Source organism: Marmota marmota, unplaced genomic scaffold (genome assembly GCF_001458135.2).
Source record: "Marmota marmota marmota unplaced genomic scaffold, marMar, whole genome shotgun sequence".
Taxonomy (NCBI): domain Eukaryota; kingdom Metazoa; phylum Chordata; class Mammalia; order Rodentia; family Sciuridae; genus Marmota; species Marmota marmota.
Genome location: NW_026000082.1, coordinates 18,606,695 through 18,622,443, shown reverse-complemented (window position 1 = coordinate 18,622,443; position 15,749 = coordinate 18,606,695). Strand labels below are relative to the sequence as shown.

At 49.1% G+C, this 15,749-nt stretch overlaps 1 protein-coding gene and 1 long non-coding RNA gene across 2 annotated transcripts; one reads left to right on the top strand and one right to left on the bottom strand.

Moving 5' to 3' along the window:
* Positions 1-1,036: 1,036 nt before the first annotated feature.
* Positions 1,037-9,622, bottom strand: Mob3c (MOB kinase activator 3C). The gene is made up of 4 exons (XM_015485040.2): positions 9,456-9,622; positions 5,809-6,276; positions 3,210-3,412; positions 1,037-2,918 (listed from the first exon to the last, which is right to left on the bottom strand). The coding sequence occupies exons 2-4, from the start codon at positions 6,224-6,226 to the stop codon at positions 2,889-2,891; spliced, it is 651 nt and encodes a 216-aa protein (XP_015340526.1). The 5' UTR covers positions 6,227-6,276; positions 9,456-9,622; the 3' UTR covers positions 1,037-2,888.
* LOC125620401 lies at positions 9,279-13,100 on the top strand. The gene is made up of 2 exons (XR_007352033.1): positions 9,279-9,418; positions 12,921-13,100. It is a non-coding gene; the product is annotated as an uncharacterized LOC125620401 (long non-coding RNA).
* Positions 13,101-15,749: the final 2,649 nt, after the last annotated feature.

The following is a 15,749-nucleotide window of genomic DNA, read 5'->3' as shown; positions in this document are numbered from 1 at the left end:
CTCCTCTGGAGCACCAGAAGAAGGAACAGAAGAATGTAGGCCTTTCAGATTCTAGAGCAGTGAAAGGATGAAGGGATACTGGAGTCTGCAAGAGAAGCCAGCTAGCTAAAGACAAACTTTGGCTAGCTATTATATGTCAAGCACTCACAACTGTACCTGAAACATAGCAAGCATTAGCTATTATTATTAATATTATTATGAAGGATTCATAGACTGTCTAATGAAGGTGCTTAGAGATCAATCAATCCTTCACTCCTACTTCTGATGTGAAATAGCTGAGGAATACAGGTTTAAAGGAGGATTGGTACTTATATGGAACTTTGGCGGGGGATGGGACTGGAACCCAGGTCTCTACTTCCAAGCTTCTGTACAAAGCCAGGCTGGCACTGTTGCACGTAGAAGGGGAGCTCTAGGTGGGCCTTTGCTGACTTGATAAAAACCAAGCCAAATGGATAAGATGGTTAACAACAACAAAAAGTACCAAGCTGTTTTTCAACTCCTATCTGGAAAGATTGTGGGTTAAGGTCAGTGGGATAACAAGACCTGAGCCAAAAGATTCAGATGTCTTCTGGGGAATAAGCTCAGGAGTTAGCCCCATGTCCTACCTCCACCACTTTGAGATCCAGCCAACAACAAACACCTTCCTTCTGAAATGGCTTCCTTTCCTATAATTAAGGTTGGGACTCTATATCCACTGTCTCTTCATTTGTTAGTTCTCCTAACCCCCATATGAAGGGGTGAGATCTTAACTATAGCCAATGCCAGGTAACTTGAACTAAAACTAAGAAAATTTCACCACCAGATTTGAGTACTCCAAAGGCAAGGGCCAGCCCTCTGCTTCCCAAGGGTCTAGAATTCTCAGAGTCCTGGGAGAACCTTAGGACTGGAGAGCTGGACCAGACATGATCATACCAGCCAGCCAACTACATGGCCCATGTTCTGAGGGCAAAAAGCCCTTCCAGCCCCATTCTGGCCTGGCACATTCCATGGTCTGCCAAGAGCCATGTGGCACCCAGACCACAGCTTCCCACAAGTGGATGCTTTAGTTGGTCTCTTTTACTTTACCAAAAATAACAACAATAAAGTCTCCCTTCTATTTCACAAAAATAGATTTCCCTCCCCCTGACCCCTATGCCATCAGCCCTTGCCACAGTCTAGAATCCACCGTGCAAGCTGCAGTCCACTCTGGGGGGAAGCTCCTACTCCCCTCACTCCAGAGCCGCAGACAAAGCTGCCAGGCCAGCATGTTTCCCTTGGGAACTTCTCTGGAGGCAGCAAAGGCAGAAATCCCAGGCCCAGATGGCTGGCCCCAAGAGCCCCATCTGTTTCCCCATTGGGCAGGCAGTTCTAGGCTGTCAAGAAGGGCATAATTTTGGAGGCTTGGCTCAGCAGGCAACCCAGCCAACCCAAGGGGTGGTGGGGCTCTCTGGCTAGAAATTCTTGCTCAGAGCAGGAACAGCTGTGTCCTGAAGAGGGTTTGTAAAACCCTTTTTCCATGTGCATTTCTGTGTAACAATCAGGTCCTCATTTTGGAGGCAAGCCCCTGGTCTTTAATCCAAGTCCGTGAAAGACAGTTTTCCCCTCTTCTCCCAGCTTTAGTATCCTCCTTTGTACAATGAGAGACAGACTGGATTATTCTCAGGTCCCTCTGGTATTCCATCCTGGCCTCCCATTATAGAGGCTTTGGGAGGGCAGAATCCTGTTCCTGCCTTAGTTTCCCCACCTGTGTTGTGTGGGCACAGGGCTGGGCAAGAAGTTATTAAGCAGTGAATGAACATCCCAGTCTCTCTGTGGATGGCTGTGCTTGGAGATCCAATCATCTGGAATGTCTCAGGAATAGGTGGGAAGGAGACAGGTACTTTCAGGATGGCGTCTCTCCATCAGCTATAAGATCCTCAGTGTCCTGGGATGGGAGAGAGGACTTCAGATTTCCCAGTTCAAATCCACTGGATCCTTGGACTGGAGGATTATTTTGTGCTGGGTTTCAGATACTAAGAGTCAGTTTTGTATATTCTGGGAGCTAGAATGGAGTCCAGGATTCCTGGTTTAAAAGCCAGGGGACCTTTGTGAACATTAGAGATCATTCCCAAACCCCAGGAGGCACTCTATTATCAGGGCTTTCTGGAGACATGGGCATCCCTGACCGAGCAAATCAGAACCCACATCTGTGGTGGGCCAGAGGATTAAGGAACTCAGGGTAAGCTTCCCCCTTCCAATCTCTACCCAGGTCCCCAGGATTCATACTAATGGAAGATGGTACCCTGGAAGCTTCCACCATAAAGGTACATCTACACTTGTACACATGGTCAGATACCCTGAGAGGGGATAACAACTTGTCAAGACTCCTACAGTGGTCATGGTCTAATGGTCCCAATCTCTTCATGCATCCATTCATCTCTCCATTCACCCAACATCTATGGAGAGCCTACTATGTGCCAGGGAGGGCCTATCTCTCACAGATAGGCATCTCATAGTCAAGATCTCACACACACACTCACACTGGCATCTGTGTTCCAACTTACATAGAGGCCACTTACTCTCTTGCTGTCACCTCAGCCACAGTCACATCCACATTCCCCAAATAGGAACCACTATGGAAAGGTCAGAGAAGAAACTGGATAGCCCACCCTTCTCCCAGACTTCATGCCAGGGGGTTTGACTCCTCCTTTCTTTCCATTTGCCCACTTGAAGCCCTCCCTTCTCTATTCACAAGCAGCGAGGAGGACATGTAGGCAGACTTCTGAGAACCAGAAGTCCACAGGTATTGGGTATGTGGAGGGGTCCTAGGGCCTTCAGATTCCTCTAACATCAGACTCCCAAGGATGCCCTCCCCCAGCCACGCTGTTGCAGATGGTCCATCTGATGAGCAACAATGTCCAGGACTAGGCTCAGTGACAAATCCGCTCTGTCATTTCCCTCTGTAGAGACACAAGGTGAGGAGGGGTCAGTCTGAGTTCATCTTGCCAGATAGCCACTTCCCAAACCATAGGACCCAACCATTCTTCTGTTTGAGCCTGGCCCCTCCCGCCCTGGACCCCAACTGTAGTCCGCAGACTGGATTCACTGTAGCATGGAATCCATTGTCGAACGAATTGCTTCCCCTAACGTATTCACTTGGTTATTTGAATTCTGTATAGTAGGCAGCCTTTGGATCTGAAAACTCCCAAAAGCTAGCCTTGGCAGGGGAAGCAGTGGAGTTTTGGCCTCACCAGTGGCTCCAGCTCCCGCTGGTCTACCAGGCTGAACTCTCGAATGAAGTAGTAGAAGTGCTTGTAGCAGGTGTTGACATGTGCTTCTGCCCCCATGCTGAGGATGCTGTCGAAGTGGTGGATATAGACATGGACAAAGACTCGGAAGAGGCGGGTCAGGATCTTGGTACAGACCTGCTGGAAGTTCTTGGGGAAGGGAACACCTAGAGGCCAGAGAGGGACAGAAAGAGGGATCAACATCCTACTGACAAAATTTTGCCAACCCTCCCCTCCCCACACAGATTGCTTTTACTGTTTGTTTGTTTTTTCTCCCCAGTACATATCTCAGCACATTTGTCCTGGAGAGAGAGAAAAAGAGAGAGGAGGACAGGGAGTGTGAGCCAGAGACAGCCAGCCAGACAGACATGTTTTGTTATCTCCCATGTTTTTTTTTTTTTCCCCCAGTGCTGGGGACTGAATCCAAGACCTTCTGCATGCTAGGCCATTCCAGACAAGTGCTGTGCCACTCAGCTCTATCGCTAGCCTCTCCCATAGTATATTTTTTAATGAAGCACAAATCTGACTGTGCCTCCCTGCTGCTGAAATGTAAATCAGCTTCTAAGTTTTCCCATCCTCTAAAGCAGGGCTTTGCAACTTTGTTGCCGGTGACTGATCAACCCTTCTCAGATCATGATGAAAGTTATGGCTGAAACTCTCCCCAAGCAAGGTGTGTATCTGCAGGGATGCTCACATCACACCCTTGTATACAATTCCAAGGAGGGGTGATTTGGGTCTGCAGGGCTGGGATTGTGGCTCAAGTGGTAGAATGCTTGCCTAGCACCTGTGAGGCAATGGGTTCGATCCTCAACACCACACCAAAATAAAATATTGTATCCACCTAAAACTAAAAAATATTAAAAAAAAAAGTTTGGGGTCTGTTTTTAAAATCTTGTGCCTTCAGGACTAAGTCCTAACTTCCCAGCATGGCACTGCACAAGGTCTTTCATGATCTGATCCTGACCTCTCTCTACTGCCTCATCTTGAATCCCTCCTCTTTTCAACATTCACACAGCAAGTCCCAGACTCCCAATGATTAAAATTACTAATTACTAGAACCAGTTCATATATTCCTCATTTTTTCAAATATGCAATAGCACAAAGAACCTTCTATCTGTGAGCCTGCCCCTAAGCTGGGTCTTTTGAACCTTTGGCCTCTAAATCCTTACAGTTTGGCTGATGGGTCTGATAACCATTCTAGATATGATAAAATGGAGGTGGTGCTTAAAGATTAAGTCACTTGCCCATTGCCACATAATTATTAATTAGTACAGACTGGAGGCAGGATTCAAGCCCTCTTTATACTACATGGCAGCAACCCTCAGAAGTAAATAATAAAGACCCTGCCCTTGGACCTGTGGAAAAGGTAGTTTGTGCACAGCCCCCTATGCTCCCTTATGCTCAGGGCAGAGGTCTTGTGGTTTATGTCCTCTTCTCCATTGTGGCAGAGTCATCCAGGGTTAAAGGTATGGATATCTGGGGGTATGGCTATCTCATAAGCCCAAGGATATAAAGCTAGAAGGGAACAGAGCCCAGATTCAGGTCCATACCTGGCTCATCCAGTCCCACAGTCCCCTTTCTCCCTCATTGCTCTTGGTGGGATTAAGCCTTCCAGGTCCATCCCAGGCCTCTCACACTTATCCTTCCCATCAACACATTGGGTCCTGGTCTCATAACACAAGACATGAACTCTAGTTCTGACTCTTTCCTAATTCAGTGCACTTTCCCTCTTGGCCTCAGTTTCCTCCTATGTAAAATGAAGGTACTATTGTTGGGCATGATAGTACAGGAAATGGCAGCCACTGGCTGGGGAGGAGCTGTGGGCATTGAATCGTGACTCAGTGCCAGGCTTTCCTCAGCATTCAGACTTCTCCCCTCTGGGCCTGACCACCCTGCCACACCTATCTCTGAGTCTTATAGCCTTAATAGAAATGAGCATGAGGCTGGGTGGGAGCGGGAGCCCAGGATACAGGTGGGGCTGCTGTGATGCACACACTGTCATGCCTGCTCAGCCCCTGGGTGAGGAAGCAGGGCCAGGGTGACATCACTCATCTCCCCTCCCCACCCTCACCGCCCAGGCTGCACAGTTGAGATAAGAAAATATCTCACAAAGGAAAATTCTGCCCTCAGAGCCTTGGTCTACAGTAAAGATATCATCTAGGTTCATCCAGGTTCCAATCTCTTCTCTTTCCTGGGGCCAGGAATCAGAGGGAACTCCCAGAGGATGGAGTAAGATCAGCCCAAGAAGGCAAACCTGTTACAAATAACTTGGGGCACCTGTTCCGGAAGGTTCTGAGAATCATGGTCTTGCTGGAATGGTCTCTGGTGGGGCACTCATGCTTGGGTCAAGAGCCCCCAAAGGGAATCAGACAGTCCTAGTTAAATAGCTGATAAATAGCAAGATACTTGCCCTTGTCTCAACCTCTTCTTGTATGATAGCAGAATGAAAGTAACCTACCCTTCAGAGTTGCTATATCAAACTAAATGCCTCAGCTATGGATTGGGCTCCTGGGGGCTCCCTCCCTTCCAGGCCCTGCTGACCCTCCAACCAGGTGGTGCTCACCAACACGCGTGGGAAAGACATCCTCATCATTGATGAGGCCCTCAATCCAGTCCATGAGTAATGCCATATAGCGTGGAGCAGAGAGCTTGGCCGGCCGCCGGTACTGGCGCTCGTCCTGCCAGCGGTATTCGTATCGGGGCCCGCCGGCCATGACCGGGCAGCTGGACTCACTGCAGCGCTCAGCCATGGTGCCATAGATGAGGTTGATGCGGTTGAAGAAGTCCACCACGTGCACAGCGATCCAGTCATCGATGTTCTCGCCAGGTGGCAGCCTCACCACACTGCGCAGGTCCAGGCCCGACTTGAGTGATGCCTGTGCCTTCTTATAAAGCTCGAAGCGCTGTGTGCCTGGCTCAAAGCGCTTTCGCGGCCGGAACGTCTTGTCCTTGGCAAACACCTGCTTCAGGCAGAGAGCCATGGCTAGGCTTGGTAGGGCCAGGTGTCCAGGGGCAGGGATCTGAGGATGCTCTGCCAAGCACAAGGGCAGGGGTGGTGGTGGTCAGGGCCTTATCAAATGGGCTCTGACTTCTCAACACAACATTTGGGTCTCACCTCTCAGCCTGAGATCTGCTCCCTCCACGTGGAATGGAAATCCTCATCCTCCAGGCCTAGGGCCCCACCCCTTTCCAGGCTACCTTAGTTCTCCTTCTAGTACCCACATGCACCTCTTATCTTGTTTTGTTTCCTCTGCATCTCATAGTGGGCTGGGTCTGGGCTCCAAAGATAGAGACTACTGCAGGCTCAACAGGAGACAGGGGCCTGGAAGAGATGACTGACCTCTGGGAGCCCCACCTGTTTAATGTGGGAGAGCCTAGCTGCATTGTGCTGTGGGGAGAGGGAGGGCCCTGGCCTCCACTTCCTCTGGGATAGTTTATCCGGCCACCGGGGATTCCCAGAGAGCAGGAGGGACTTTTCTACCAAAAATGTCCTTTCCTTTTTCTTTACTCTGAAAGAGGAAAGGGACCTTACGTGGCCAGCTGGGTGGCCGCTGAGTGTGGCCACAGGCACTGGAGGAGGGGGAGGGTGGCCAGCCTATAAAAGCACTGCTTCCTCTGACAATGGCTGCAGGTTCTTCCTTTCAAGCCAGCCTCCTCCTGATCAAGCTTCTCGGGCCTTCCCCCTGCATCTGAAACACTATAAACATTTCTACCACATCTACTGTGCACCTGACACTGGAGGGTAGGAGAGTGCAGTCAGATTTACCCGGCTGGGCCCATCTAGAACTCAGACATGCAATGCTTTTTTCCATTGCCCCCTACAATGGAAGTATCCCAGAAAACAGAACAGACTTGGGAGAGAGGCAGCAATCAGCCCCAGACAAAAAGGCAGGAGTGCTGGGTTCACCACTGGATTGCTCGGTGACACCTGTAGCACCATAGATTTAAACCATTCAATTCCTGTGTCACTATGATACAGCCAGATTTTTGAGTATCTGAGGGCATCATCTCATCTCCCCTGTGAGTGTGTGAGCTATTGGGAAATGCAGACCGAGATACCTGCTGAGACTGGAACTTAGCCACAAACTGAGCACTGACCCTGGCCCCAGACTTTGCACTAAGGCCAAGTATAAGCTAAGCAGTGAGCTTGGGCTCCAGGCTGAACTCTGACTTGGCCTTGACCCTGGTCAGTCTGAGCCCTAACTCTAGGCCCACAATGAAGCTTGAATACAGTCAAAGACAAAGCCTGGTCTTGACTTCAGAGTGACTGAATGACATTGGAGCATTTTCCTTTCTCACATATCTGGTAATTGTTGGGACAAGACCGAGGAAGGGAGGGTGGGAACAAGGTGACAACTGTTTGTAGCTAAAGGCATGCCACATATGGGCAACAACTCAGACTAATGGAGGAGATGTTGGAACTAGGGTCCTTCCTTATACCCATAATAGGCAAGCCAGGATGGTTACTACAGGCAGTTTGGAGAGGCCTCCCAGCAGGATCTTGCCCTCTGGAAAAAAACCTTGAACATGTGGAAGTTCCTCTCATCCATCATGACCCATTAATTTCTTCCTGAAGAAGTGCCAGGACCTGAGCTTCTTTTCTCATCTCGTTTTGAGGTACTAGGAAATGAATACAGATCCTCGCACATGCTGGACAGCATTCTACCACTGAACTACATCCCTGATCCAGCACCTGAGCTTCCTGAAGCAAAGAAGAGGAGGTATCTAGGCTTTAGTTTTCATCTCTGTTTTAAACCTGTTTGGGGTAGGTGCTTCCAGAATCACTCACACACACTGCCATTAGGTGGGGGTTCCTGGGTGCTCTGCTTTTACATGGCCCTTTTACTGAGAGTTATAGACATCCTGGCATTCAACTCCATACCCTACCTCTCTAGCCCCACTTTCCGCTTCCCTACACAAACTACTTTGCTTCTTCCTGATTTCTGAACACACCTCCCATTCTCCGGTCTGTGTGTTTTCTCCAGCTGCACCCTGCCTGAACATACTCCACCAAGTTGAATGCCACCTCCTCCTGCAGCCTCCTCTACAGAGCTTGATCTCCTCTTTGTATGGAGATGTCTCTTTGGCCACTCTCTCTCCACCCCATGCCTAACCTAATTCAGGGGCAGGCACAAAACTGGTGTTCAGTTTTTAAGGGAGTTTTAGTATTAAAATAGCCCTGAGAAATCAACTGGTCCAACCCACTTGTAAAGATAGGGAAACTGAGGTCCAGAAAGGAGACTTGAGGACACTGCATTCACATAACAAATTACAGGCAGAACTGGGAATTGGGATAAAGAGGGATTCAGCCCATGACAAGGAGCAAAAGACCATTTTCCTGCACTGGCTGGTCACTGGCCTGGTGGAGATAAGGACAGAGAGTGGGGTGAAGGGAGAGGGACAACATCTTCCCCACTAATCAGACCAACCTACTTCTTTCCCCCCCAACACACTGACAATACCCTTGGCAACTTGGTTGTCCTGACTAGGAAGCTAAAGTCCCACCTACCTGCTGTAGAATTTCAAGGCCTTGGACTTTTACTAGGAAAATGTAAGCTGAGGGTCAGTGCAGGCAGGTCTTTACTCTCCACCCTGCTCTCCCTGAACCACTACCCATTCCCCCTCTTAGTCGCTATTTCCTAATGCTGGGCAAATGGCCAGTGGCTTGCTCACTCCTGGCTGTGCATCTGGACTCCCAAATAAAGACCACAGGGTGACCCTGCCTGTTTTCTGACATTTAGCCCCCTGCCCGGGCCACACCCACCCCTCCTTGGACCTGGCCAGGGAACTCAGTCAAAGGATAGTTCCAGAGTGAATTAAGAATCCAGCACGGGGCCCCCTGCAGGACAGATATCCAAGAGAAAGTGGAGTCGAATTCTCCACACTCTCCTGGCAGCGCTTGGCCAGCCATGCCCACCCCAGTCTCCCCTGGACCTTCTAAGAACCTCTCCCCTCTCACCAGCTGTCAGGGCAAGCAGGTTGTGGGACCCAGAGGAGCCAGCCTGACATTTCCGCTCCCGAGGACACGCCCCCCTCAACCACCGCCACCCCCAACCCGGACTTTCGCTACTCTTGAGTCTTTGGCCTCGAGTTGACTGTGGTCACCCTGCTTTTAGGCCAGAATCTTCTCCGGACCGTGCCATGCCGGGACCGTGGAAGAAATGAAAGTAGAAGTAAGGCAGGGACCCTGGGGCGCGGGCGCTCACTCACGGGGTCCGCCAAGACGGGAGAGCTCGAATCTTCCTTGGGCTGCGGTCACATGCCAGCGCGCTGGGTCGCCCTCCTGTGGGTCCTCCTGCTCGGCAGCTCCCCTCGCCTGCCTGCCCTGCTCCGCTGCGGCCGACCTCCTGCCCGCAGGGCGACGCCAGCTCCGCCCCCGGGCCNNNNGGGGAGGGGCGGGGACAGGGACTCCCCCACCCCAATACACAACACTTCACTTGCGCTTTTCCGGAAAGTCCATATCAGGCTCCCAGCTTCCCGCTGAGCGAGGCACTAACTGAGGGGTCGGTCCTCTGGGGGTCTTCTTGGCCCTTTAGACTGTAATGTGGACATGTCCAGCTTCTTTTTGGAGCAAACAAAAGGGCTGCTAGATAAATGGTGGTTTTCTTGCCTTCCTGGAATCTTTGGTGCCTCACTTGTCCCTGAACTCAATAAGAGAACCTGTCTGCCCTATCCACAGGGAGCAGGCGCTGGAAATCCACTTCAGTGAATGAATGAATGAATGAATGAATGAATGTCGTCTGTCTTGGGAACCATGAAGTGAACATCTCCTGAGAGGACTGACCCCCAATTAGTGCTCAAATCAACAGACTTCACCTTTCCCATCAGGGCATGGGGTATAGGGTGGCTTCCTCTGGTTGGACTGATTCTCACTCCTCACCTAAAGTCACCCATTTCCCATCTCCAGATCTTTGTTACACCTGTTCCCTCTTTGGAATACCTTCTTTTGCTCCTTCCTTCCTTCCAACCAAATCCAAATCCTTCCAGACCTGATCTGCTCTGCCTACTCCTCTACCTGGATTCTCTCTTGGAGACAGATAAGTATCTCACATTAGTGTTCAATTATGCTGTGATCCAGGTCCAGGAACAAGTCACCTGGCTCTGTTTGGGATGGGAAGGAAGATTGGAGGTCTTCCTTGCCAGAAGGGCCAAGGCAGACAGCCAGGCTGCAGAAGTCACTCTGGAGGAAAGTGGGAGATGAACAGGTACAAGTAGGGGAGAGCTGGAGGCCATAGATGGGCACATACCATGGCACAGATGTCCCAGTGGGCTCCTCTTAGGTCTGGACCTGCTTAATCAATGACATGGAAACCCCAGATCCTTAGGGATTTGAGGGCTGGGGGAGTAGTTCAATGGTAGAGAGCTTGCCAAGTATATGTTGAGGCCTTGTATTCAATCCCCAGTACTGGGGGATGAGAGTTCCAGCTTAGAACTGAGGATCCATTCTGTTATTGAGCACCCATTTTTCTCGTGTCTGAAGTTCTCTATATTTTTGTGTCTGGGCCTTATTGTGCTCCAAGTCCCCAATAAGAAACACTTACCTATGGAGAGAATTCAAATCTACTCCTTTATTTAGTATCCTAACCAATACCTTTTATTGAGCATGATTGTGTACAGAGATCAGGGGATTGGATGATGACGTTTATCCAGTTACTGACTTCAGGTGCCGACAGGTCAGCAAGGGGAAAACACATCCGCAGATAACACAGGTCATCCAGAAGTGAGAATATGGTTGAGCACTGATGGCTGAATTCTTGGTAAGAATGGGGATGTCTAAAGAAAAGATGCAGAACACCCTAACTGGGCATTTTTTAGGAGGGGTACTGGAGATTGAACTTAGGGGCACTTGACCACTGAACCATACCCTCAGCCCTATTTTATATTTTATTTAGAGACAGGGTCTCACTGAAATTGCTTAGTGCCTTGCTTTTTCTGAGGCTGGCTTTGAACTCTCAATCCTCCTGCCTCAGCCTATTGAGCCTCTGAGATTACAGGCATGCGCCGCCGTGTGGGGCATACCGGGCATTTTGAGCTCTCAATATGAGTTTAATAAAGGAACTATTGATAGGTAGAGTTGTGGTGTGGGAGAACCATGAGGATATGTAACACCAAAGGATTAGCAAAGGTGGTGGGTAGCTGTCAGCCCTAAGCTGAAGGTGCACAGGACAGGTAAGATTAGGATGTATGGGTGGGGGGCCATTGACAGGCATTGGGGCCTACAGGGGAAGAGCATGATCAGTCCACAGCAATCAAATGGAGAAGGGCTGGGGAAAAATAAGGGACCTCACTTCCCTCCCCCACTCCCTCCCATCTCTGGCCAGGTTCCTCATTAGTGGAATCTCACCAGAAGCCAAGGACAAGGGAACTTGTTGCTACAGCCAATAGGGGTCAGTTTCCTGGGCACAGGACTGGATGGAGGGTGGAGATCTGGAGAGTCAACATGGGGTCAGGGCTGACTTCACAGAGGAAATGACTTAGAAACTCCTTGTGCTTTCCTTATCATTCAGTTCTAAATATTTCACAAATTTCATTGTAATTTCCTCTCTCTTAACTCTTGGATGATTTAGAAGTGTGTTTTTAGTTTCTCACCCTATGAGAGGTTTATGTTTTTCTTGTTGACTTCTACTTATATTGCATTGTGGTCAGAGATCATGGTCTGTGAGATCCTTTGGAATTTGATGTGACTTCTTTTGTGGCTTCGTACATGGTAATTTTCTGTGCCTCTGAGTTGGGTTTTATAGGATGGGCAGGAATTTGGTGAAGAGTGAAAAGCACAGAATCTCACACTGTGGGAAATAGGTGGCCCATTTAGAAGGAACTTCAGAAGTTTCAAATTCATCTGCACAGTTCTGGGTGTGTGTGGGAAGGGAGGCAGGTAGGAGTGGGGTCAGAGATAGCCCAGATCCTTCAAACACCTGCCCCCTTTCTGTTGCTCTCAGTTTGGGCTAAAGAGACTGTGTGTTCTCCCAGGAGGCCTGTTGGAGCTGAGAAGGCCCAGATCTTGGAGATCCTGGCTTTACCATGTATTCACTGTGTGATCTTGGGTTAGTCTTGCCTTCTCTGAGGCATGTACTGCGCACCCACACAAGAGAGGCACTCTTCCCTGCTACTGTGTCCTGAGTGTAAATGGCTTCAGAAGGCTCAAATGAGGCCCATCTTAGCAGCTTGATAGGAGCCAATGAGGACCTAGGAGAGTATATACTCTCTTCCACTGCAGAATCTTGGCACATACCTCCATGCCAGTGGCTCCAAGTGACAGCATGGTGGTATCCAAGGGTCATGAGATCTGGACTCCTGTCCTGGGTCTTCCACTGCTCTATATTTTTCTGAGAAAGCCCCTGTCCCTCATTGGCCCTCAATTTCCACATCTGCGCCACAAAAACATCTTCCAGCCTAATATCAAGTACCTTATCAAAACCTAAAAAGCTTCTGGCCCTTTGCCCATCTGGACCTGCACCCAGTGACTCCTTGGATACAGAGTGGTCTCTCCTGGGGACTCCACGGGCCCTCCCATGCCAGGAAAGGTTCTCCATCCCCATCCCCTTCCCAGAATGAGCTACTATACCTACAGTGTACCTCACCAGGTACATCGCATCCACTATAACTTTTTAGGTCTGCCCTCTCCTCACTTGCATTTAAGAGTTTCTATTTCAGCTTCTGCCCTTTCCTGCCCAGGAGGAAGGATCTTCCATCTTGGATCTCCTATCCTGGCCCTTTGAGGAGACAGCATGGCAGTAAGAGAAATTGAAGTGAGACTCCCTTTGGTGTGAAGAAGACAAGGTTCAAGGGAATATGGCGGGGGAAGACAGGGTTGACAAAGATGTACATTCAAAATTCAGTGTTACCTTAGACAAAGCACTTGTTCTCTGAGCCTATTTCCTCTTCTCTAAAACAGAAATAACATCTGCTCCATAGAAGGGATGGGGTATGATAGCCCTTGTAAACAGCAGAAGGCAGTGGCTAGTCTGTTTCAGGGATGCTGCTTTCAAGCACCCAGCAGGTGTTTTTGTAGAGTAGGAACTGAGTTTATTCTAGGCTCCTGGAGGCAGAGACCCAGACAACATGAAGAGACACTGGCAGGTCAGAATTGTCCAACCATGCAGCCTAGATGCTTGTGCTCTTTCTTGGGAGGGAAGTGTGCAAGCAACCCTGTGACAAGGTGTTCAGGGACTCAGTCCTTCTGATGTGTAGGAGGGCCCCCTTGCCTCCAAGAACTGCTTCAAGATTCTCTGGCTGGAAAGTTGCACCATTAGGATTGGGTCAAATGTTAACATAATTTCACCTCCTAGAGAACAGGTGCAAACATCAGGAGAACTGAGACCTTCAGATCTTCTGTGTACTAACAACCCTCACGTACACCTTCCCAGCGCTTACGTGAGCTTGCACAGCAGAAACCATTCTCGTCATGTCCTTCTTATTCTGTCAGAGAATGGCAGTCATTGAGGTGTGGTCCTTTTGAAAATATATACAACATTTTTTAGTAATAAAAAAAAAAAAGATTCTCTGGACTCTCCCAGCATCTTATCCATCATTTGAATTGAAGGCATTGCCCCCAGCTGTCCAGGTTTAAGGTCCTCCATCTTCAGAAGGAGACTTTTGGAGGTTGTGTCAGAAGCCCAGTTTGTGTAAAAGTAGCTTAAGGCAATTTCATGTTCCCCTAGACCTGACCTTCAATATGGTCCTGGTAGATGATTAGTCCCTCCAACTACTTGGTTTGTTCCCAGTAGAGGTTGACCCCAAGAGTGGAGGTGATAGTTGGGGAGTGGATTTCACCAGTGTCCCAGACTTAGCCTTCCATAGAACCTACCACAAAGGCTGTACAGAAAGTTCTGTCCCACCCTACCTTCTTCTCTGCTGTTGTGGTTTCTCACATTCAGCCTTTGGGGCTACCTGCCTAGAGCATCCAGTTCAAAGCCCTTCTACAGGATGCTTCCTCAGATTTCCCCAGACCCTGTGGCACTTTCTTCCTCCAAGTATGTTCACTAACACTTGTCTCTGAGTCACCAGTGGAGATGGGGGTGATTTTATAGTCCCCAGAGGGCTGGGGTGATATCTTTTTGGTATTAAGAGTAGGAAATTAGTATAGTTTTAATGTCTTAGAGAGAGAGCATTGTCATTCATTTGACAGGTGTTTTCTGAGGGCCTGTTAGGTGTTAGGCACTGTATCTGGGCCAGGTTATGTGGGTGATGACAGAGGCCTCAGTCTTGGAAGGTGCTTCCCCTGGTCCAGGTGTCTCTCTTCCTAGCTCAGAAGACTGAGGCTGCAAAGGATCATTAGTGAGTGACAGAGCAGGGAGGAGGTGAGTTTTAAAGGGGAAGGGTTCTTAGATATCACTTAAACTCTTTGAAGTACATGGGGAAACTGAGGCACAGGGAGAAACAGGGATTGGCCCAGTGCTAAATCATAAAATAAAACCATTCACAGAACCTTCTGTATACCTATGATGAGATATATATTATCATTTCTTCCTCTCAGTAACCCTGGGAAGAACAGAAGGAGGTTGTTTTTTGAGAGCTTTAAAATAGTACCTTCAGGGATGGAGGGGCAGGAAAGAGAGACAGTTCCACCAAGTGGGGAGCCGGGATTGAACATGTTAGTATGAGATCCCAAACCCTGCCTTGCAGTGCTCTCTGGGTCCTCTCCAGGCTTCAGTTTTGGGAGATGAGAAGTTGTGTCTGCTGCCTACAGACAGCCTGCAGGCAAGGGTGGGGCTGACTTCCTGTGCCCCAAGGAGTCTGGATTCCACACAACTACAACCCGTGACTCCCTGCAGCTGTCATCCAGCTTGTCATAGGGCTGTATTTGGGGCCTTTTCAAGAAGTGATTGGAGGAGCTCTGCTTTGCCCAATGCTGAGTGGACTAATTGTGTGCTCTTCTCTTCTGGGAGTGACTCCAACTGCCTGGAACCAGCCCTCCTCAGGGGGGAGCCAGTGACACAGAAAGTTCTCAGTGCTTTGCAGATGCATTCCTTGGTTAAGCCCATGGAGATTTTGTTTCCCCCTTTCTATGGCAAACCCTTAAAAATGGGGTTGTATTTATTTTATCTCCTTCCATGGAACTCCATAGCAACAATTGACAGTTGTAAGAACTTTCTGGCTTAGAGTGCTTTCCCTAACTCTGGTCCTTCTTTGAGTCCTTCCACAACTTGGGGAGGTGAATATTGACTCCAAAAGGTGAAATGATTTGGCTAAGAGGCACAATCCACAATGACAGAGCTGGGACTCAAACCCAGGCCTCCTACCTCCATTCTACCTTCTGCTCCCACCACCTGAATGCTTAGTTAGCAAATAAACCATTTAAAGAACTATCTCCAGTGAGTTAGAGAAAGCAGAACAAATCAGTTTGGGGAAGGGAGATAGACATACTTTTCTAAAGATGTTCTGAGAGTGTAGATAATGCAGGTGTTTGAGTCTGGATCCATGTTAAAGCAATTAATAGCATTAAGTACATGCACCATCCTCTGTAACTTTGACACCATCAAGATTTCCAGCCTCTTTTGATAC

What these genes read in the sequence shown, in the direction of transcription:
- Mob3c (XM_015485040.2), bottom strand. Translation starts at nt 6,226, where the DNA reads ATGGCTCTCTGCCTGAAGCAGGTGTTTGCCAAGGACAAGACGTTCCGG. An exon ending in TGTCTTTCCCACGCGTGTTG is followed by an intron (nt 3,413 to 5,808) that starts GTGAGCACCACC and finishes TCTGGCCTCTAG; the next exon opens with GTGTTCCCTTCCCCAAGAAC. An exon ending in AGCGGGAGCTGGAGCCACTG is followed by an intron (nt 2,919 to 3,209) that starts GTGAGGCCAAAA and finishes GTGTCTCTACAG; the next exon opens with AGGGAAATGACAGAGCGGAT.